We start from the raw sequence: 23936 nt of genomic DNA, 5'->3' as shown, positions 1-23936 counted from the left end.
TATTATTGTGGGAGAGAGGGGTATATATTTAGGATTAACTAAATATTGTTAGAATGGATTATATATTAAGTAGATCAGTTATACAAATCATAACACAATTAATTGTATTTTAGGGTTGGCTACCACCACTCGCGTGCAGTAGAGTGTAAAACTGTAAATCGCCTTTAATTACAACTCATATACTGATATACACATAATCTACACTCAAACATAGGAGATCCTCAAACATCGACTTATTTATTGGAGAATGGAGAGAAATATTTTACTAATTTATACTACGATTTTCATTGTTATTATCTAGCACAGGAGATGCTCAATACCTCAAATGTTTGACCAATTTAATGGAGTACTCATCTAAAAATAACTGAAAGTTCTAAATATCACATTAATACAGCATCGGATACAAATAAAATACGTAAAAGGTATGCTTATTATTATTAATAAATAATGTTATGAATGTTGACCAGTGTTATTTTTTTGGCGATAAATTATGAAGAAAAGAAGGAAAAAAAAGGAAGGGAAAAATAGAGTTTCTTCACAATTCGCAACCTATTAAAACAGAGGGAAAGAAACACAAAACTTCTTCAATAAACCAACGCATATATACATACAGAAATTCTGTCGTCAAATTTACATAGATTCAATATCTTCTCACCCATCACACTTTGCTTTGCTGCGTAGTTTAGCATAAGAGTGCGAGAAATTAGGCGTTACTTGTTTTTGTTCTCTAGGTGGACAAAATTCAGCGATTAACATATTTATTTACAGACTCTGAAGCGACATAAAACGACCCAGGCGGCGGCGAGTGAAAAGGAGTAGGCTTTTCTTCGCGACTATTGAGGGTATAGATTTCTAGTTTCTCAATTGTAATCCAGACAAATCAGGCTTAGTCTATTTTTTTAGCAATAGATATATAACAGGCCTGTTTTTGATTTTGGGGGGATTTCGCGTGTTGCTGGACTGCCCAAACCCTAGTCATATTTTGTGTTCAATTATTGGATGGATTTTAAGGTATAGGGTTTGGTCATCTATGCTTCTATCACATTATATCTGAGGGATTCTTCTGTTTTTGGTGTTATATGTGCGCAGAGAGGGGTAAAATTGAGTGGGCTTTGTTAATTTACTTGCTGTTGAGATACTTTGGTGTTGTTGGCTTGAATATTTTGAGTGCCAAGGCCTTCAGAAGATGTTATTGGAGTCTTTTCTGCAGTGAACAGGGGTATAAGTTTGTTTTTTCTGGCTGATAGAGTGGAGAAGTTCTTAATTGACTTGAAATATTATATACATATTGGATAGAGAAAGCACCTGAGTTGCGTGCATTCTGCATTTGAGATTTATTTGTACACTCGTGCCCTTGCGGACTAGATACGTGTTTTTTCCAATTCCTTCTTGGAATTCTTGCTGATGAGTAATGGAGAAGGCCTTTAGTGTAGTCAGGTGGAGATTAGCAAAAATGGATTTATGTTGAAGGGAATTATCAGTGATTTAGTATCCAGTTGTCTTAACTTTTGTGACGAAGGACATTTGATTTTGTCTGGGAGTTGAAAGCGTGGCAATAATTGTCACGTGTGCGAAAATGGATGCATAGTCATTTACTCTAAAAAGGGTGGGATTTCTCTTCATTTATTGTTTCATACAAGATAATGTTTAGTGCTAGTTATGGAAAGAAGTGAGCCCACTTTAGTACCAGAATGGTTGAAAAAGGCCGGAAGTCTGAATGGAGGCAGCAGTCCATCAAATTCAGGTAATCTCTTTGTTTTTAAGCCAATCAATTTTATAATTTTTTTTGCAGTGCTCTGACTTTTTGAGTTTCTGATGATATTTTTGTTGTTTAGATGATCAAACCTCATTGAAGCTTGCAAGAAATAAGTCATTTGCGAAGAGTAATGGTAATGATTTTGGACGATCTTTTAGTTCTGACAGAACTACCTCTTCATATTTTCGCCGAAGTTCTAGTAGTAATGGTTCTGGTCACCTGAGCTCTCATAGTAGTTTTGGCAAGCAACATGATAGGGATTGGGATAGGAATACATATGATTCTCGTGATAGGGAAATGTCTATCATGAGAGACTTTAGGCGGTGGGACTCATCAGATGGATCGGGAGCCACCTTATTGAGTAAATATGAGAGGGATGGGTTCAGCCGTTCTCATTCGATGGTTTCTGGGAACAATGTAGACACATGGCACAAGAACGCTATAACTGATTCGAGCACTACTGTTGGAACCAAAGCCAATGGTCTACTTATTAAGAGCAGGCCCATTGGTGGAGTGAAGAAAACATTTTTTGAAAAAGATTTCCCATCATTGGGGTCTGAAGAAAGAACAGTTACTCCTGAGGTTGGAAGAGTCACATCTCCTAGTTTGGGTTCTGCTATTTTTGGCTTACCTTTAGGCTCCTCAACCATTGCCAACGGCGAAAAGTGGACTTCAGCTTTGGCAGAGGTTCCTGTTCTAGTTGGAAGCAATAGTAATGTCATCTCTCCTGTGCAGCTGGCAGCAACGCGAAGTTCTACAGTGGCTTTGGGCTCAAGCGCCAATCTCAATATGGCAGAAGCTGTAGCTCAGGCTCCTAATCGTGGCCAAACTACTCCATCGGTGGGTCCACTGTTTATATATTAGATATAAAATGTATATTTGTTCACATGATGAAGCTCAAATGTTACGATGCAGTTACTTGTGGGAACTCAGAGACTTGAAGAACTGGCTATCAAACAATCTAGGCAATTAATCCCTGTGACGCCATCAATGCCTAAAACTTTGGTGAGACTTTTAAACATGATCTGCCTTTGATAGTTGAGATATTATAATTCAATTGAGATAGAAGAATACATAGTAGGAAATCTTAACATTGTTAAACAATATTGGTTTCCAAGAGTATCTTTTGTCTTATTATCTTATACTAGGTGGACAATTTTTTTCTGCCTGGTACAATATATGCGCATCTGTGATGAGAAAAAGACAGTTTACAAGAGTATATAGCATTAAATTTGGTTGATTTTTTTACTCTTTCATGCTAATTGTCTTATTATTTATTTTGTAATTATGATCTTGCTTTTGTGCTTCTAGTCATTGTTGTCATAGTTGATCGAATCGAATCTTTATTTACTGGATATTCCTGCCGATTTGACTTTCTATAATGAAGACATTTTGTGAATCGGAATACCATCAATTTCTGTATAGGATTAATGACACACAAGGATGAGTACCTAAATTTGATTCCAAATTTGACTATTTCCCTCCTCAACTCTTAATAAAAAAAAGTGAGACTGTCTTAATTTTACCAAGCTAATTATGATGGAGAATGCAGAAAATGCCTGTCCTAGGCCATAAGTGATGCAGAATGCAGGTGATGCCTGTTTATGGAATAATTGATACTTTTTACTGGGTAGAATGATATCATTCTTCATGACCACTTACTTTATTTATTTTTGAATCTTATTTTATCAAAGTATTTAGTCGAGTGGCTGTGAGCCTGTGACGGTTGAAATTGCATATTCTAAAAGAGGGAATGTCTGATACTTTTCTTCCACTTCTCTAATACGGGGAAATTTCTGTATTAATTGTTAACTGTTTGGGCTCCTAATTTAAAGACTTGTACTTTTTTTGGTAGGTTTGATTTGGGTACAATCCATCATTATATCATTTGCCATCGTACTTGTCGATCATATTCCATTTTTAGATTTGAATTACAAAAGTTGTTTACTACCAAAAAAAAAGATTACTTCCTGGTTATAGATGTTAATTATTTGGTGAATTAGTTTCTACTGGTGCGTAACTATGCCGTCATATGGCGCAGGCCTTCAGTTCGACAGATAAACAGAAAAATAAGGTGGTTGGGCCTGTGAAGGGTGATATTTTAAAAGCATCTAATGCGGGGAAGCTCCATGTTCTCAAGTCAGGGAGTGAAAAGAATGGTACTGCTTATGCTATGAAGGATAGTTTGAGCCCAACAAGTAGTAGCAAACTTGTGAGTTCTACACTTGCTGCTCCATCTGTTTCTGGATCAACTGCAACTAGAGGCTCAACAAACAACCCAATCCATGGCCGCAAGCCTGCATTTACTGTGCTGGATAAGAGACCCACTTCCCAAGCTCAGAGCCGAAATGACTTTTTCAACTCAGTGAGGAAGAAATCTTTGGAGAACTCTTCTTCTATTGCTGGTTCGCCAACAGCAAACTCCTCACCTGTTGTGGAGATTAACACTGCAACTTCACCATCCTCTTCAGATAAGTCCGAGATGGAGGTTATGTGTGGCAATACTTCTCAGGGTGGTGAAACTTCCTTAGGTGTAAGCTTGGGTGGGGACAATTTGCCTGAGATAAGAGGTGACATGAAGGAAAATGTTGGTACTTGTGATGTGCAGAAGCATATTAGTAACGGAATGAAGCACCCTAGCTTAGATCTTATATTCCCAGAGGAGGAAGAAGCGGCATTGTTACGTTCTTTGGGATGGGAGGAAAATGCCGAGGGTGACGAAGGTGGTCTTACTGAAGAAGAAATTAATGCTTTCCGCGAGGATATTACTAAGGTATGTCATATGCCTGTGAAGTGAACTATATTCATCCTCCATTTATATTGATTAGTTGTTTTTGCTGTATTACTTGTATCTTTTACTGAAATAGCTATTACATCTATGTTGAGCAGTACATCAATTCAAAGCCATCCTTCAAAATCTTGAAAGAGGCACCGCCAAAAATCTTTCCGTTTGACTCACATATTGGAGGCATGTCTACTGGATTGAGTTCTTCTGATGCTAAGCTGGAATCTTGAGGTGCTGTTTCTACTGAGATCCTTGTTTTGTGGAGGTCCTTTCTCTTTCTTGGTTAGCTTGTGGAGAACTTACTGTGCTAGCCACCAGTCACGTGTTTGCATGAAGTTGAGTGCTTTGAACCTAAGATAGTTTAGGTGTTTCGTGGAAGTTGGATAGGAATAATTTACTGATGGTACATCCTGATGATTACTTATATGACCGTTTCCCTTTCTTTGGGCAGGGATAAGAGTTCTTCATAAGGTCACAAAAATTAGCGAAGAGAATAGAAATAGATTTTTATGAAGTTTTCTGCTCCAAGACCATGACTGCTCTGCTAAGCGTGGGTCTTAACAGTGTTTGCCTTTTGAAAAATAGGGGAATATTTTGAACAATTGATATATTGTTTCTTTTGTTCAGGGAAAAGGGTTAATCTCCAGTTAGTTATGATTTTTTATTTTCTTTATGACCTCATCAGAATGCAGCAGCTTCCTCTGCTTTAGAATGAAGTTTATAATTGAATGATTGTTCAAAAATTAAAATGGCAACCCATTTCTACGGCTTATGTAAATGTGATGTATATATTGAAGGAAATGTCCAAGGGCAGACACATAGTGTATCAATAATGTTATTGTGAGATTTCTCTACATTTAGGCCATCAGGCAGCGGCAGCCCTCTCATAAATAATATTTAAATATTAAATAATTATATTGTAGATTGTCTGATGCAGTTATGCATGCAAAAATACTTAAATCTTAATTCTTAAATACTTCTACTATTTTTTCTTTATTGCTTATACCCATTCTATATTTTTGATTCTCTGCAAAAAATATTAATTTTTCATTAGTAATAAAATTTAAAATTACCTAATTTACTTTTGGTATCTCCTCATTCATTTTCACAAGGGATGTCAATGTAACCCGGAACCCGCGGGTCGGCCCTAATAATCCGATAAAAATACAGGGTTAAGGTTGTAATTTCGCAGCCCGAATTTAAAATTGGGTCATTCGGGCTAACCCGTTCGGGTTGTCGGGTTGGGCGGGCTGACCCGTTCGGGTTACGGGTCGGCCCGTCGGGTTGAAGGCTTCTGCACAGCGAGCAATTTTTGTAACGGTCATAACTTTCTTTACAAAGCTCCAATTGAGGCGTGCAATATATCCACGCAAAGCTCTTTCGAAGACGAAAAGAATGATATGTATTAGAGGTTTATCAGACTTCAAAATCACGAAAAACATTGACTCAAACAAGGCTGCTGCACATCCACATATTTTGTGTACATTTTCTAATCCATTTTCTATCATTTTTCAACAAACATGTAAACATATCAAGATATAGAAATATAATCAAAATCATCCAAGACAACCCTCTAAAACCATGCAAAATCCAAATACGTCAACCGACTATATAAGATCACGAAAAAATCATTATGTGGTTCATGGATTCATAAATACTCGTATATAAAAGCTTTCTTTTAGTATATTTCCAATATAATAGTGCAAAGTGTTTTGACGCCGCTTTGTCATTGAATTATGCATACTTTGATGATTCTTAAAACAAAGATAAATTATTATTATTAATTCAAAATATTTTTGTTACATCTACGATGCACCTCTCACGTTATGAAAATTTTATTCAATTTTCTACGAATTGATTTATGTTTGAATTTTGAAACAAAGTGTTGATTTATGTTTTAAATACATAAACATAAACATACTATTGATAGATATTTTGTAAATAATTATGTAATGAATAAGTTATTTAAATTTAAATAACTTAATCTTTTTTAAAAATATCAAAGAAAATTAAAAATACGTATTTCATTGTTGAATGATTAATTAAAAATATGTATATAATTAAAGAAAATTTAAAATACATATTATTTTTTTGAAAATATTAAAAGAATTAAAAATACGCATTGGCCCGAATAACCCGGTGGGTTATCCCGAAACCCGAAGGGTTAGGATTAGGGTCGTACTTTTATAACCCGAATAGCCCGTACCTGAATGGCCCGACAACCCGAACAGATTGGCCCGATTGACATCCCTAATTTTCACATTATAATGGTTGCTCAGTGAAAGGTATTGCAACCTTGCTCTTTCCATCAGACGGCCCCATTCGGTTGGCGAGATAGCCCATGAATGCTTCTCTTCATCTCATTTAATCTGTTGTTCAGTTCTGTATTCTCCTGCGACTAGGCCCGAGACAAAGTTATCTAGGCCTGTCGCAATGACAACAGTTATCTCATGACAATCCATCTGCCCACTACCCCTGCGATAAAATAGTCCAACGAATAATCAAAATCGACAATGGTCGATGAGGAAGAGGAGGAAAATTAGGGGTTAAAGGTTATTAATAATTAATCCAACGAGTTATTGAATTTGACTTTATGATTTATAGCATTTACAGCAGGAGTTATCTGTATTATATATATAATCAATGAAGTGTCAAATTAGGAATCAAATAAATAGAACAATAGACATTTTGTCGGGTTTTCGAGTCTGGTCTTAACAGGTTGCGGGTTAATCGAGTGCCGGCTTACCGAGTTGTAATTTTACCGGACTACAAATTTTCAATCCTAACCCTATAAATTTAGTGGGCTATTCGGGTCAGCCCACGAGTTGCGGGCTGCATTGACATCCCTATCAGGAACGACCATTTCCCTAAATCGGTCCAATCCCTAGCTGTCTCTCTCTACATCAGTGAGTTTGTACGTGTGTAAATTGTAAATGCACATGGAGAGATAATTAAGCTATAAGTGAATAAATAATTTGTCAATTTTTTTTTTTTGACATTCCAATGTTCATTGCTTATTAATAGGATTATTAGCCATTAATGGCTTTATCACATTATATAATAATAAGTTTTTATTATATTTGATTGGATCAAATAAGTAATGAATAATTAATACTTACTTAATCAATTAATTAAAAATTGATTTACAGTATTTTATAATGAATAAACTCATTAATTAATAATAATATATGTTATCAACCACACACTTTACTGGAATCATCAGAATCATCTTAGACTTAATCTCATCAACAAACATCAAAATAAAATTCAATACTAATTTAATCTTAGACAAAACCCATCTTATCTTATCCTATATTATATCTCATTACTATTTAATCTACTCAGCCAAAAACCACCTATATGAGTGCACGCATATAATCACATGTTCTAGAATTAAGGTAACTTAATTCGGAGCTGCTATCCAGAAGATAGTAATGAGAATATACAAGTTTATTACATTCAAAAGGGATATTGGCGCCTAATATTACGAAGTTTTAAAAATTTATTTGTTTTCTATAACTTGACATATAGAATCACGAATTTAAATAGTTGGTGGAACCACCAGTTTTAAAATCTAACTACATTAAAATGATATAAATAACCATATCTGGCTTCTGGAACTTTGTAATCACATCATTTTCATTTTTCAGTGGTAACCATATGATGTAATAACAAATGAAATATAGTCAGATTTTGTCGCTGATAGAAAAAATTCAACAATTATTTAAGTTCGTGATATTATATGCAAAATTTAAAATATGAGGAAAAAAACAATTTTTTAGAAAATTTCGTGATATTAGACGTCAATATCCCTATCAAAACCAATCAAAGCATGATTTGAAACACACAATAAAGATGCTAATCTCATTTCTCATACTATCAATTTACCACTTGCTCTCGAGGTTAACTCGTCGCAAACTGCTTATTTTGACCATCTACTACTATTTGGACATTTACATCGCATCTCTTTTCTAATTTTTCCCAATTTTGTGCTGCAACAACGTTGAAATTTTTTCATCTTTTATTTCTTATACTCAAATTCTTTCACCTCTAATCAAGTAACACCTTCTTTTATAGGTCAAATTTCCCCAGTGAAGAAGCCAAGAATAAACAGGAAACTTTCTTTAATTTCCTCAGCTCGAATGCCAAAAACAAAGCAATACAATGATTCTCAACATCTTCTTAGCAGCTTCGGTCTCCTTGTTTATTGTGTTTCCCGAAATCAAGAAAATGCAAAACAGAAAAATGAAGACATACAAGTTGAAGATTATAAGTCAAGCATTGAAACAAGCACAAGAAAGGCTAACGATTTACACAGAGAGGCACGACCGCATCCTACATCATATTTGCTCTTATTACTTTATCAATCAACATGCGGAAGAAGCATTGCTCGCAGCTAGGGATGCCATGAACGAAGCAAAAGACCTCACCATTGCTCTAGCCAAACTGCAGCTCGAGACTATCAATTCATTATCCGATTGAGTCTCTCAATCAAATAAACAGGTAGTTTATGAAAATGATACGTACTACTATGTTCTTTCATAATATTTTAATATCCCTGCTTAGTCTATGTAAAATATTGCTAGACACAATATTAGTAATAGTGTATATATGAAAACAAGAGCGACTAATACAACAAATTTATAAAAAAATCCAAGGAATAATATCCCTTGCATAGATTTTGGATTAAAACAATGTCGCAAAACAGAAGTTTGAAGAGAACATAGCATGATGCAAATTAAGACAATTATGGATATGCTTCTGCAAAACTGTCTGATAAAAAAACTAATATCTCAGATGCCAACACACTGCTCAGGCCTTCACTCGGTTGTAATACTTCTGCTTCTCTGAGGTTGTCTGGAATCGCCCATGTCCGAACTTGGATGAGGTGTCAATAAACTTAAGCTTGATGTCTTCCAGAGCAACACGAGAAGTCTGTTTCAGGAGAGATTGACGAAGGGTGACAACCCTTTTCTTGGGTCCAACAACCCCACCCTTGATCATCAGGTAATCATCCTTCACAACACCGTAGTGTGGGAAACCACCCATTGGTGTAACATCTTTCTCAGTTCTGCATAGTTCCAGTTTTGTACAAAGGATAGTTAGCTAAATAGAAAAACCAACTGGTATCTTATTCAAGTAAACACCTTATAACATTTTAGCATGATTAGTACTTAATCATATTCATCCATATCCCATTCTCTATTTCAGGAATGTTATTAACAAAATTCAGAACATATTTATCATCTCCAAGACCATCAGTGAATCACAAACTCAATGAAAATGGAAGCCAAAAAAGGAAAATAAACAAGTTACACACAGCAAAACAAACAATAGTTTAGCAGATAAAATAATGCATTGAGAATTACCTGTCATACTCAGTACTGGCAGTGTGCTCCTCAGTTCCCGCCTTTCCAAGCTTGTAGACCTTCTTGTTCAATTCTGTACGGTGATGGTACCCATTCTGACCAGCCCTAGCAACAGTGAAGGAAACTCTGGCAGGATGCCAAGCACCAATACAAGCCACCTTACGAAGACCCCTATGGGTTTTGCGGGGAAGGCGTGTGACACCCCAACGAGTAACAACACCTTCGTATCCCTTACCCTTAGTCACACCTATGATGTCAAGCATTTCATCCTTCTGGAATACAGCATCCACAGGGACCTGCTTCTCGAAGAAGCCATAGGCAAAGTCAACCTTCTGAGCAATAGTTCCACCATTAACTTGAATCTCCATCAAGTGTGCCTTCTTTTGTTTTAGTCCCTTCATCTTCCTAATCTGCAAAATTTAAGAATTGTGGCAATCAGCACAACCACAGAGGACAAAATGTGATTTTTTTAAAATGCAGGATAAAAAATTCATCAGGACCCTGTTCAAACAAAAGACCCAATTATATTTCACGAGTGGAAGTAGCGCAAGACACTGACTTGGGTGTGAGCCAACACACGGATGACACAAGAGTATTTCTTCAGTTTCTCCAGCTGTGACTGGATGTCCTTCTTTCCTTCATCAGTCTCCAATTTCTTTGAATACTTGGAAAAGGCCTTCTTCTTGGACTTGCACCAGTTCTTGTAGAACCTCCTCCTAATCTCCTCACTGAGATGCTGAGCCCATACTGTGTTCAAGCAGCGAAGACCACGTGGAGTCTTAACATACCCAACAACTCCAACAATAACCATGGGTGGTGTTTCAATAATGGTAACAGCCTCGCATGTTTCCTTCTTGTGAAGCTCTGCGTAATCATTCTCGAATTATTCAAAACATGAACCAAATAATGCAGATATAGCTGAACAAAAAATTAAATAGTTACAAGCATAAAATACATAATAACTGTTAAACATGATCAAGGAGGTAATAACAAACAAGTTTTACACCCAATGCATGGCCCGTTTTGTTTTCCTCATATTAATATTACATTGTTAATTAATCAATTAAAAGAAAAATAATGCAATTATAAGATGAGTAGTCTACAGCACATGACAATCAAATTATATAATAAAAAAGCTAATTTTATAGGAAATTATATTCAATAAAATGAAATCTGAGTGGACAGTGAATGTACTTGATCCAGGTTTCTCCACATCTCGGACAATGTGGGTCATTCCAGCCTTGTATCCCAAGAAGGCGGTTAGCCTGCAAGGCTTGGTTGGGTCATCCTTAGGGAAAGCCTTTACTGCAAATTCAATAAAAATTAAAAGAAAATAAGATATTTGCCAAAGACAGACTAGATAAAGAATCAACATACAGCAAGTTAGAGAAAATAGAGGTGACAATGGATGCAATAGACAATGAAAGCATAGAACACCAACAGGAAAAGGGTGAGACATTTGAAGTGCCCAATCTTATAAGTAATTTTGCTATTTCCCATCCCGATTATCGACATTTACACGAAATGCTTTGCAAGTGAATTACAGATAAAGATAGCAAACGACATACCCTTTCCCTTGTGGCGAGCAGCCCGCTTCCTTGGCAGGAAACCGAGGGAACCGTGCCTTGGGTGCTCAAACTTCCTGTGCGACATTTTTCGCCTCCTTTAATCTGAAACAAAAATTAGATAAAAATTAGTGAAACTATATAGATTGTTCAGATAACTTATGCAGTTCAAATTAAGTTAGAGCATTTAGAACTATATATGCTCAATTTATAGATCTTCGTTGAATTCAAGTCTTCTTGTTTTATTTCAATTAATAAGCATTGGGATTCAATTCAAAAATCTTGAAAATACAGAAAAGGGGAACACAACTCAGAGATTGAACTGCTCCTCAAATGATTAAAAAACACTTTCTTTTTGAAATTTTAAATGAAGTATTAGCTGAATACTAAAAATCTGCGTCAAAGCCATAAAAGCAGAAACGAAATGAAGCTACAAATCTCTTGGGAGGGGACGGAAGCATGTGAGAGAAGCATACCTGAGTGCAGCTGCGATGGAGAATGATGCCTCGACACTGAGCTAAAACCCTAATCGGCTGGGCTCTCTCCATTTATAGGTACGCTAAGAGTTGGGCTTGGGCCATTCGATTCTCGGGCAGCTATAAATTAGTCATGTTTTCAATTTTTTTTGTCAAACACAATAGGTTTTTTTTATTTTCGAAATAATTTATGTTTTCAATAGTTTAATCAAGGGTAGGTATGAATTATTTTCTTACTAGCCATCTTTGCATAAATCAATTCTTAGTCATTTGGTGGTAAATGGAGCCGCAAAGTCCACACCAAGAAATGAAAATGAACTGACAATTTTATCCCTCCCAAATTTGTTTCTCCCCAAAATCAGATGTCTCAGTGTTGATATTTTGGTCACAATGATTTTTAGACATATTATATAAAATACAAAATTGATTACTTCAATAGCTATATTTGCAACATTGAACACCTTGATATGGATAGCATATATGTTGACCCTACACGCCCAAACCCATCCAGATTGATTTGTTACTTTTTCATAGCAAAGAACTCGAAAATATCACTTACTTTTTTTATATCTTCAAAGTTTCGGTCAAGAACTCAAAATGAGATCTTCCGAAAAGCTAATACCACTATCTAAGAAGAAGGCAAAGCAAGCACAGGAAAAACCAAAATTAAAAGGACCCAAAACAAGCCTTTGAAAACCATGTAAAAGCAACACTTCACAACACAATAAAGACAACATGTCCAACACTCTAGAGAAAATAGAACTATAGTGAAAAAATAGCTTGGTGGTAAGTAGTGATAGATGAGTTATGTAGAATTTTGTGCTTATATGTTTTGAGTTGTATTATCATGTTGTTCTAAAATATTTTTTGTGCTTATAGTTATACGTTTGGTTTTGCTTTATTTTTAAGTAAATTTCAATTTTATTATCTTTCTTCCGTATAGATTCCAATTACTGTTTAATAAGATGAACAAATTAAAAAGTCAGCATATTATTAAAAGTTACTGTATTAAAATAAATGATGAGTCCGCGAATTTCTGATGTTAGTGAATGCAGGAAAATACAGATCACGACACAGAGATTTACGTGGTTCGATTTACTGAAGTAAATCTACGTCCACGGGAAGAAGGGAGGGCAAGATTGTATTGCTTGATCTGGGATTACAGCTTACAACACAGACTTGCTATATGATGTTTTATCTCTAGAGAGCTTAACCTTTTTCTACCAGATCTAAGTTCTATTTATACATTGAACTAAGATCGTGGCTTGCATCACCACTAATGATGGTTGTGGATGTCGTGGAGGTCATGCAATCCTGCATGGGCCCACTATCCTGTCTGAATTAATGACTGCTTGACACCACTAAATAGATCGTGGGTGTAGTGGAGATCGTGGAGGTTCTGACATGAGTTGACTATCTCCCAGTTCGGTCAAATACTGAGACCGAACTGCTGAACTATTGCCGAGCAGCTTTTGCCGATCTGAGAGTAGAGCTTGAATGGTCGGCTTTTACCGAGCTGTAGGCTGGGGCCGAACTCTTTGGTAATGCCGAACTGATTGGTCGGCTTGTACCGAGCTGTAGGCTGGGGCCGAACTCTTTGGTAATGCCGAACTGATACTCTTCCTTGGGCTTTGGGCTGATGGGCCGTCATTGCTGTTGGGCTTGTTTAGTACGCACCCCATCACTACCCCCCCCCGAAGGGCGAAGTGAATCACTTCGGCATTCTGGATAAAGGCAAGGGGGAGGCTGATGTCAGGGGACGTGCCTTGCACGTGACTGCATTAAATGCGACAGTAAAATCCGGCCGTTGAATCCTGAAAAGGTGGGATTCGAAACGGTGCGACGATTTTGAAATCTTCGCCGAACCTGATAAATACCTCCTTTCTTCATCATTGAAGCACTTTTGCGACTGCTTCTTCTGCACTCTATCTCCTTTGCGTAAAAATTTCCTTCCGCTTTCAAGAATTTCTTCAGAATTTCTTCAGATTTTGCAAAGAGTAAGAACCATGTCTTCTTCTTCTTCTTCCGAGTTAGGTAGCGGTAGGAAAGGGGGCAAGGGGTCTTCTGGCCGGAAAGAGTCCGGAGAGAAGACTGTAGAATACTTTCACAGCGTCTTGAGTAAGGACACCGTGATATCTCTACACGAAAAATATCTTCTTCCCGGGGGGAAGGCGGTGGTTCCCGACGATGATCATAGGGCTAACGACCCGCCGGAGGGTTATGCCACCGTTTACGAAGCCTGCTTAGAATGCGGGCTTCGTTTCCCTCTTCCCCCACCTTTTGTAGAGCTTCTTGATTTTTTTCAACTCCCTTTAGGTCAGGTGACTCCGAATTCTTGGAGGCACTTGTCGGCTTTTGCTGCCGAACTCCGTAGGCTAGATAAGGATCTGTCTCTGCGGGCAATCCTTAATTTTTTCCAATTTAAAAGGAAAGGATCTTGGTTTTACTTGATCCCCTTACAGCCTTTTAGGGCATTCTGCAAAACCAAGTGGCCGAAATGGCAAAACCGCTTCTTTTTTTATAATAGGACAGCGGCTCCGGGCTTTCCCTGGAGAGGGCCGAAGTCCGTGATTCCTCATCCTCGGTTAGAACCGTTGGCCGAGCTCGAGGGCGAGCTCAATAAGATTCCTATGATTAGGAAACAATACTCGGAAACTGAGCTCGTCAAGGGCGACCTCGTGTTCAATATCTCGTCTTCGGACGAAGAAACTGAGGGTGAGGATTTCTTTTTTATGCTTTACTGCTTTAGCAGCGAAAACTAACCTTGTTTCCTTGCTTTTTGGCAGTGTACATGCTGAATAAGGCTAGCCGCAAATCTTCGGAGTCCAAGGAGCCGGAGAGGCCGAAAACCACCAGCTCGGCGTCTGATGCCGAGAGGACTCCGAAAAGGCAAAAAACCTCTTCGGATCCGAAGAAGCCGGAGTCGACTTCGGCAAAGGGGAAAGGGAAGGCCCAGAAGCCCCCGAGAGCGCCAGAGAAAGACGTGGTCTTGGCGCCTCCTTCGGAACATATCTGTGAGCCGTTTTTATGGCCCACGGACTTCGCCGAGGTGAATTCTCTTCTTGATTTTCTGGCCTTGCTTTTTTCCTGTATTTTTTGTGGCCCCTTTGTTGACTTCTTTTTTTTTTATTTATTTTCAGAGGAACGATATGCTCTCCAAGCTCGTCGCCGTCGAACTCTCCAAAGCGTCCAATGACTATGCTGAGATGCAGAGGAAGTTGGCGGCTGCTTGTCATCGGGCCGAACAGGCTGAGGCTAACTTTGAGAAGGCCAGAGCTGCTAGGATTTCGGCCCAGGATGAAGCTCAGTTTGCCAAAAACCAGCTCGTCATCCAGCGAGAGCAGACGAAACGGAGGGATGCTGCTGCCGTGGTTGCCCAAGGGGAGGCTCTCCGTGTTTACACGGAGAAACTCTTTTTGAGCAGCCAGTTCTCGGCCTTTGTCGGTAGTCTGGTAAGGCTAATTACCGATAAGGGCGAGCAGGGGGCCGACGTCGTGCTGCCTCTGTACAGCCGAGAGATAGCAGCTCGGCTTCAGAATCTGCCGCTCCTTGAGGAGCTCGCTTCATCCTCGGTCCTGCTTTCTGCAGACCGAGTCCGGAGTTGTCGAGCTGATCGGGACGAGAACCTGGAGGCTATCTTTGCCTCCGTGGGACCCGTTTCACCCGCTTCGACTTACAACGGAGAGGGTGAGGCCGAGCCGCTGGAGCGGGAGGCCGAAGTCGAGCGGGCCGGGCATCCGGAGAAGGAAGCCGATCAGGAGGCGGAGGCGAGGCCGGCAGGATGCGAGGCCGAGGCTGAGGTAGCTCAGGAGAAAGAAGCTGAACCAGACCAAGGAGCCGGAGACGAAGCTGGCGGAGTATGATTTCGTCTCCCTTCTCTTAGTCTAGTTTCTTCCTTGTACGGTGGCCTTGAAGCCCTCCTAGTGTAAAAAATTTTCCTTGTGAATGAAAAATTCTCTACACTTGTCTTCGTATAGCTTTTCGTACTCGCCTTTATTCCTGTTGTATTTTACTATCTGCTCGGTACAGCTGCCGAACTAATATAGCTGCTTTGTACTCAAGGAGATGGAGATACTTCACTGGAAACGGCTGTACTCTTCGGCTTTAGACGAAGCTGAGAAAAGAGCTATAGCCGATCAGACGAAGAATGACGAGCTTCTGGCTCGTTTAGTGAAGCTGGATGCCGATAATAAGGACTTAGAGTCCGATAAGAATGATCTGGAGGCCGAGCTGAATACGACCATTGCTGAGAGGACTGCGTACGAGGATTACATCCGTGTGCGCGGGGGGAATGACCATATCAGATGTTCAGAGTCGAGTTGACGAACTGTGGGAGGAATATCATGTACTCCGGAGGAACAATGCGCTGGAGAGCTCGGCTTGCCAACAAGTCGTGAAATCATTGCGGCGCTGGGCTTCTCGGTACGACATCATTCTTTCCCGGCGTCCCGCAATTGAGAGATTCCTCAGGCATTTCCCGCTAACAGATGCTAGTACTCCAGCTCAAAACCCTACTCCAAGTCAGCGACGAACTCAGGGACAACCGGAGACGTCAAGTCGAGGACGGACTGAAGTTCGCAGAGGAGCTGTGGTTATGAGTGAGCAAGATCGGCAAATGCTTCGTGAAGAGACTCTTAGCCGCCGAGGTGCTAGGGCTTCCCGGGCTCAGAGAAGAGGTGGCAGGTCGATTAGAGCATCTCGTCAACCTGCTTATTCTGCGGCTGCCTGGAACGCCCGAACTCAGCTTCACGAGGATTTTGTGAATAGATGGCTTAACTTCAGCAACCCTGGACAGTAGAATAGTCCTTTGTAATAGCGTAACGCCATTTTGTAGGGTAGCTGAGTTGTATGCCGAACAAGATTTGAAAAATGAAATTTTGTTTTCGCTTCTAACACTGTATTTACAGCTTAGCGAAAAAATTTCATCATACTCGTCCTCGGTCTTATGAAGTAAACTTCTTTGACCGGACTTGGTCCTTGGTCTGATGAAATAAACATCTTTGACCGGACTCGTCTTTGGTCTGATGAAATAAACATCTTTGACCGGACTCGTCTTTGGTCTGATGAAATAAACATCTTTGACCGGACTCGTCTTTGGTCTGATGAAATAAACATCTTTGACCGGACTCGTCTTTGGTCTGATGAAATAAACATCTTTGACCGGACTCGTCTTTGGTCTGATGAAATAAACATCTTTGACCGGACTCGTCTTTGGTCTGATGAAATAAACATCTTTGACCGGACTTGGTTTGTGTTCTAATTTGGCGATTTTTGTCGCCGGGATCGAACTTTCCCTTGTTAACCGAAGTGGTCTTATGCAGTAAACCTCTTTGACTAGACATGGTCGTCCTCGGTCTTATGAGGTAAACTTCTTTGACCGAACTTGGTCGTCCTAATTCGGCGAGGTTTATCGCGTGGATCGGACTTTCCCTTATTGCAGTTCGTTTCAGACGAAGTGCTTATTTCTTAAGCCGAATTGTGGTCTTGTATCTTCCTGAGAAGCTTGGACTCACAATCGTTGGCTTATTGCAGTTCGTTTCAGACGAAGTGCTTGTTAAGCTGAATTGTGGTCTTGTATCCTCCTTGGAAGCTTTGACTCACAATCGTTGGCTTGTTGCAGCTCGTTTCAGACGAACTGCTTGTTTAAGCTGAATTGTGGTCTTGTATCTTCTTTAGAAGCTTTGACTCACAATCGTTTAGCTTGTATATGTTCTAAGAAGGGGATCAGCCTTCGAAGAACAAGATACCTCAGTAACATTTGTAAGAGACGACACGCACATAGACAGACAAAACGCACAGACAAAACGCACAGAGACAAATAAAGACCAAGCAAACCAAAGAAAGCACATTGACCGAACAGGACTCAAGACTGACTGACCGGACTGTCTCTTACAAATGGAACTTTTTGAGGTTGGAAACGTACCATGTTCGGGGTACTTGTGCTCCTGACACGTGAGTCAATTTGTAAGACCCTTTGCCGAGGACTTCTGACACCCGATATGGACCTTCCCATGTGGGTTCGAGTTCGCCCAGCTTTTCTGCTCGGCTTACTTCGTTGTTTCTCAAGACGAGATCTCCCACTTGAAATTGCAGCTTTTTCACCCTTTGGTTATAATACCGGGCTACTTGCTCCTTGTACTTGGCTGCTTTTATGCAGGCCAATTCTCTTCTTTCTTCGGCAAGATCTAGTTCGGCTCTCAGTCCGTCACCATTCATTTCTGAGGAGAAATTGAGTTCGGGGACTGGGTATGCCGATCTAAACCGGAATCACGGCTCCGGTGTGACTTCGGTCATTTCGCCGGCCTCTGACTCCGGCTGCCGTGATTGCTATGCTTGATGGTGCCGAACTGATTGCTCGGCACTTTTAAGCGCAATCTGCGAACACACTTGCTCTTTTTCGATCACCTCGGATGACCGCTATCCCTCCTTTGGTGGGGAAGGTGTTCGGCGAGGAAGCCTCTGATCGCTATGATCGGGCTTCTTTTTGTCTTCTCTTGATGAGCTGTCTAAAGACCGTTTTCGACGGTCTGCCTCATCGGCACGAGAAAACTTGTCCGCAATGTCCCACATCTCTTGAGCTGTTTGCGGACTGCATTCCACGAGCTTTCTGTAGAGAGCTCCGGGCAGGATTCCATTTTGGAATGCCGAAATGACAAGTAGATCATTGAGATTATCTACTTGTAGGCATTCCTCATGGAATCTCGTCAGGAAGTCGCTGATCTTTTCGTCGCGACCTTGACGTATAGAAAGCAGCTGAGCCGAAGTAATCCGGGCTTCCGCTTTCTGAAAGAACCTCCTGTGGAAAGCATCCATTAGATCTCGGTAGGATCTAATGCTGCCTTGAGGAAGGCTGTCGAACCACCTTCTGGCGTTCCCGATGAGCAGCTCGGGGAACAGCTTGCACATATGGACCTCATTGAGACCCTGGTTCGCCATATTATACTGATAGCGTCCCAGGAAGTCATGAGGATCCACCAACCCGTCATAAGTCATCGACGGAGTTCGGTAGTTCTGTGGAAGGGGAGTTCGAGTGATATCGTCCGAGAACGGAGTCCTCAATGCTCCGTACATGGCGAACCCGACATTTCTTCGGTATGGAGGAGATGGAGTTCTCCTGTGATTCCGGTACCGAGGATTCTTTCTCCTGGAAGACCTGACACTACTGCGGTAGTGACTGTCTCGTATGGAGGGAGAGGGAGAATCCGCCGTTTTCGCCTCCGGCTGCTTTTGGCTTTTTTGCAGGAAGGTTAAGAATTCCTCCTGCTTTTCAGCCAAAAACAGCTTGACAGCCTCGTTCAAATCGGGCTGCTGGGAAGACTCGGTGTGACGGCTTTTGGAGCGGCTAGTTCCTTCACCGTGAGAACAGGAGGTAGTCTCCCGAGGCTGTTTTCCGGACCTGCGGGCTGGACTAGCTTCCTCATGGTTTTCACGAACGGTATTACGGGTAGTGTGTGATCTGGTATGCATTTTTTTTTTTGGGGTGGAAAAAGAGTTAAAAATTCGCTTTATCACAAATTTGGTTCTCTGCTTCCCACAGACGGCGCCAGTGATGAGTCCGCGAATTTCTGATGTTAGTGAATGCTGGTAGAGAATGAAGATGCAGATCACGACACAGAGAATTTACGGCGCCAGTGATGAGTCCGCGAATTTCTGATGTTAGTGAATGCAGGAAAATACAGATCACGACACAGAGATTTACGTGGTTCGATTTACTGAAGTAAATCTACGTCCACGGGAAGAAGGGAGGGCAAGATTGTATTGCTTGATCTGGGATTACAGCTTACAACACAGACTTGCTATATGATGTTTTATCTCTAGAGAGCTTAACCTTTTTCTACCAGATCTAAGTTCTATTTATACATTGAACTAAGATCGTGGCTTGCATCACCACTAATGATGGTTGTGGATGTCGTGGAGGTCATGCAATCCTGCATGGGCCCACTATCCTGTCTGAATTAATGACTGCTTGACACCACTAAATAGATCGTGGGTGTAGTGGAGATCGTGGAGGTTCTGACATGAGTTGACTATCTCCCAGTTCGGTCAAATACTGAGACCGAACTGCTGAACTATTGCCGAGCAGCTTTTGCCGATCTGAGAGTAGAGCTTGAATGGTCGGCTTTTACCGAGCTGTAGGCTGGGGCCGAACTCTTTGGTAATGCCGAACTGATTGGTCGGCTTGTACCGAGCTGTAGGCTGGGGCCGAACTCTTTGGTAATGCCGAACTGATACTCTTCCTTGGGCTTTGGGCTGATGGGCCGTCATTGCTGTTGGGCTTGTTTAGTACGCACCCCATCAATAAACGGATTTAATGTTTACATAATGGTTCAGTAATAAATATTTTTTGAAGAATATGTTTACTTTACATATATGTCTTTTGATTAAGATATGTTGTGCTATTTGAGCAAGAGTTAGAATCTAAAGCTTAGCCATTTAAACCATAAGAATGTTGAAAAATATAGTAGTCCATATAAGTTCATAAAAGGAAAAAAAGTTATCCATAGCAAGAATGATAAAAAGGGCAATTTCGTCCTTGAACAAGACTTAATCTGGTCTGGTGGCCATATCCCACAAGGCCACAAATACTCGCTCCTGTCAAATAGTATTTCTTCTAAAAACACTTTTTTCTATCTCTCTTCATATACTATCCGGCGAACAGAAATCGAAAGAAGAAGCGAGATGGAATCGAGGCTGACACGGCTAGAGATGGACGCAGTGGCGCAGCTAATTCAACTGAGCAGCGGCGATTCGGCCCCCGATTTCCATGTTTTGTGGTTGGAATTGGAAATCAAGGAAAATAGAGAAGCAGAAAGCGTGGGCGTCGTGATTAATCCGGAGAAGTTTCTAGAAGAAGCCTTGCCCCGAAGAAGAAAGCGCCTTTTGCCCATCGCCGATATCTACCGCAACACCAAGCCTTTGATCACCAATCGCACTCTCAAAACCTCCAAATTTTGAAGCCTTTTTCATTCCAAATTTGGGTGAACTAGTATTTGGTTTTCAATTTTCATGCTTGCTTACCTTTACTCAGTCTACAGATAGTTTCGTCTATCGGCCTATGTATAAATAAACGGTTTCACTTGCTGATTTTATTTTTTCATTTCATGATCGAATTCGTTTGATTTCCTAGTTTTTTAGGCCGATAAATTTCAGGTTTAATTTGGGGATACTATATTTTAGGTGAATACAATTTGGGTGTTGCAGATTTGTTCATTAACAGAGATTAGAGCTTTTAATTTGTCACTGCGAAATTAACTTGCAGCAGATATCATTAATTTGAACACCATTTGTCACTGTATATTTAGTTTGATTCTTTGTTTAATGTTTTCTATTTCTATTTCATGTGTAAGAGATTTGAATAAAAGTTCAAGTTTAATATTCTGATTTTCAGTACTTGAGATTGGATTATTGTTCAATTAGTAGAACCGTACTATATATATATATATAGGGTCCTGTTAGATTGAGATTTTTTGGCTTAATTGAGAATTGAGATGCAATCTCAGCCACTCATTAACAATTTTCATGCGATGTCAACAGCGTTTAGTTTATGTCAACAAGGGGGTATTTTTGTCATTTCAGTTCTAAACTCTTTGAATTATGGTCAAAACCCTCTCGAACATTTACATTCATTTCTCTCCCAATTACTCTTATACAATTCTGCAAATCTTCAATTACTCTTATACAATTCAAATCTTCAAAAATCAATCAAACATTGTTATTCATCTCCTAACCCGCAACAGCCGTTTCTTCAGCGATCTGCTCTTCGATTTCGAGCAATCCCCACCGGCGGAATCCTCCCCTTCAGCAGCCGCCGAAATCCAGCGGCTCACCACGTAGTACAGCAGCACCACCGCCCCCACCACCGTTGCCATTGTCGTGGCTGCCATCGAAGCTCCGGTCTGACCAAATCAACAACCAAATAATTGTTCACCCTTTAATCACTACGCGTTTTATGCAAAACATGCAAAACACATAGATTCGGAGAGTATGCTATAATTCGTCGCATAATCTGTTGATCGATTAATTGAATTTTGCAAGTGTGAGTAGAATTGGGGAAAAGGGGTTCAACAATCTACAGTCGATCACTGAAGCTTTAACGCAACTGCATAATGACGTAATTAGCCTTCCATTAAACAACAATTATTTTTCGGTGTTGCTTTATGATTTCATCCACGTAACTAAGCCTAATAATCTACTAGTTGCATTCAATTGCAGGGTTGAATGAATATCAAATAATATATTATTCATTTCTTTCACTATGTGAATAATAAAACATGGAATAATTTTGATGGATGTGATAATTTATTAGGATTAGTATTGTCATTTGAGGTTAAGTGTGATTTGCGTTGGATATAGAAAGCAAACATGGACAAAATAAGAAGTGAATAAAAAGTGGTTTTAATGTTTGATGTTAACTTATTTTTTGGATGGGCTTTAAAGTAACTATTGTGGTTTCTGACTTTTGAACTTAGCAACGTGTAATATATATCAAATGTCAATCAGTTCAACAACTTCTAATGAATGTCAACAACTCGTATTCAAATGTCAACAACGCAAAAACAATTTTTATAATTAAAAAACAACTCTTTTTTCTTATTTTCTTTATTTGACAGTAGTTCTGAAATCATGATTATACAATACATGTCAATAGAATGCACATCAATTGTCAACAACTTATAGAAAAATGTCAACATCTTGTATATCAAATGTCAACGGCTTGTCAACAACTTGTATATAATGTCAAAAACTCAAAAACAATTCTTGTAATTAAAAAATACTAACAACTATTTTATTTAATTTTTTTATTTGAACAAGTTCTGGCATCATGATCATACAATACATGTCAATAGCCTGCATATCAAATGTCAACAACTTATAGTAAAAAATGTCAACAGCTAGTCAACAACAAATCTATAACTTTCCAACAATCCCACATTTCCGAATCAAAAGCAAAATCGGTCAATTTCACAGCCATGAAGCTTGAATCAGAGAGATATGAAGCAACAACTACTCTTGGCGCTCAAATTCGTCACTCTAAGCAGCGCGTACATGTTCACGCGCTCCCGAACTCCGGCGCACAAGCTCCCTCCTCTTAAGTGAAAATTTTTTTTGACCTTTCAAAATTTAAGCACTCGGTTCCATATACAATGTACTCTGAGGCCTTAATATGATATCCTTCTCAATGAGCTTTTCAAGCAACTTCACACCTCTATCATATTGACCAGCCTTGCATCAGTTTTCAATCAGAACACCGTAATGCCCTGCTTCCGTTATACTCAGCTTAATCATCAACTGTAACACATCAACTGCAGCATCAAAATCACCCACCTTGCATTAGCCAAGCATCAATTTCATGAAAATCGAGTTATCCTTAGGTGGAATGTGCTACTCCACCATCTCCCTCAACAAAGCCCGAGCCTCAGACATCTTCTCTGCATCACACAGGCCCGACAACAAGGTTGAATAGGTTACAACATTCAGCTTAATCATATATCCTCTCATCTCCTCCACCAACCTTTATGCATCATCCACCCTCTCCACTGCAACACACCCTTCGATCAAAGTCGTATACGTAATCACAGTAGGCCCAATGTTCCTACCTTTCATCTCCACAAACGTCGGCCGCCGCCGCCTACGAGATGCCCGTGCTCCCCGACGACTCCGAGACAATCCATAAATTCTTCAAAGCCAATTTCTGTGAGATTTTATTAGATGCTACTAATTCAAAGCCATGAGAGACTTAATTAATGTAGCATTCAAGCATCAAACATCAAGCAAAATTTCATTTTTCATTTATTTAAGGGAGGAAATTTGGAATTAATACCTGCCACAATAATCTACAAATTCAGACAGAAAAGCTATTTGCTAGAAGAAGCTACAAAGCATCAGCTTCTTTACCCCTAAACCTGTCCAAGCAAAACAATTTCAATTCAATCCATAGTAAAACATCAGTTCTTGGACACACACACACAATCACACTAAAATGTT

The 23936-nt window shown here is 39.7% G+C and overlaps 2 protein-coding genes across 4 annotated transcripts; one reads left to right on the top strand and one right to left on the bottom strand.

The window, feature by feature from the left end:
• The first annotated feature begins 534 nt into the window (after window positions 1-534).
• Window positions 535-5319, top strand: LOC121788451. Of its 3 annotated transcripts, none has more exons than XM_042187127.1 (6): window positions 535-1744; window positions 1836-2596; window positions 2672-2761; window positions 3798-4529; window positions 4646-4772; window positions 4993-5319. In XM_042187127.1, the coding sequence occupies exons 1-5, from the start codon at window positions 1660-1662 to the stop codon at window positions 4769-4771; spliced, it is 1794 nt and encodes a 597-aa protein (XP_042043061.1). In that variant the 5' UTR covers window positions 535-1659; the 3' UTR covers window position 4772; window positions 4993-5319. The 3 variants fall into 3 exon arrangements, 2 of the variants coding, with proteins under 2 accessions (XP_042043061.1, XP_042043060.1); XR_006047758.1 differs by having other exon boundaries at window positions 536-1744; window positions 4646-4876; XM_042187126.1 differs by having other exon boundaries at window positions 536-1744; window positions 4646-5319.
• A 3862-nt stretch (window positions 5320-9181) lies between these two features.
• On the bottom strand, window positions 9182-12039 carry LOC121761140 (60S ribosomal protein L3-1-like). Its single transcript, XM_042156743.1, has 6 exons — window positions 11952-12039; window positions 11479-11580; window positions 11105-11215; window positions 10470-10774; window positions 9911-10320; window positions 9182-9612 (listed from the first exon to the last, which is right to left on the bottom strand). Exons 2-6 carry the CDS (start codon window positions 11561-11563, stop codon window positions 9354-9356), a joined length of 1170 nt encoding a protein of 389 aa, XP_042012677.1. The 5' UTR covers window positions 11564-11580; window positions 11952-12039; the 3' UTR covers window positions 9182-9353.
• Between the last annotated feature and the right edge of the window lie 11897 nt (window positions 12040-23936).

Source organism: Salvia splendens, chromosome 2, assembly GCF_004379255.2.
Source record: "Salvia splendens isolate huo1 chromosome 2, SspV2, whole genome shotgun sequence".
In the NCBI taxonomy this organism is placed as follows: domain Eukaryota; kingdom Viridiplantae; phylum Streptophyta; class Magnoliopsida; order Lamiales; family Lamiaceae; genus Salvia; species Salvia splendens.
The sequence above is the reverse complement of the archived record's forward strand: the minus strand, read 5'-3'. Positions and strand labels throughout refer to the sequence as shown.

What these genes read in the sequence shown, in the direction of transcription:
- LOC121788451 (XM_042187127.1), top strand. Translation starts at nt 1,660, where the DNA reads ATGGAAAGAAGTGAGCCCACTTTAGTACCAGAATGGTTGAAAAAGGCC. An exon ending in CATCAATGCCTAAAACTTTG is followed by an intron (nt 2,762 to 3,797) that starts GTGAGACTTTTA and finishes CATATGGCGCAG; the next exon opens with GCCTTCAGTTCGACAGATAA. An exon ending in TCCGCGAGGATATTACTAAG is followed by an intron (nt 4,530 to 4,645) that starts GTATGTCATATG and finishes TATGTTGAGCAG; the next exon opens with TACATCAATTCAAAGCCATC.
- LOC121761140 (XM_042156743.1), bottom strand. Translation starts at nt 11,563, where the DNA reads ATGTCGCACAGGAAGTTTGAGCACCCAAGGCACGGTTCCCTCGGTTTC. An exon ending in TGCTCGCCACAAGGGAAAGG is followed by an intron (nt 11,216 to 11,478) that starts GTATGTCGTTTG and finishes TTGAATTTGCAG; the next exon opens with TAAAGGCTTTCCCTAAGGAT. An exon ending in GCCAGTACTGAGTATGACAG is followed by an intron (nt 9,613 to 9,910) that starts GTAATTCTCAAT and finishes GGAACTATGCAG; the next exon opens with AACTGAGAAAGATGTTACAC.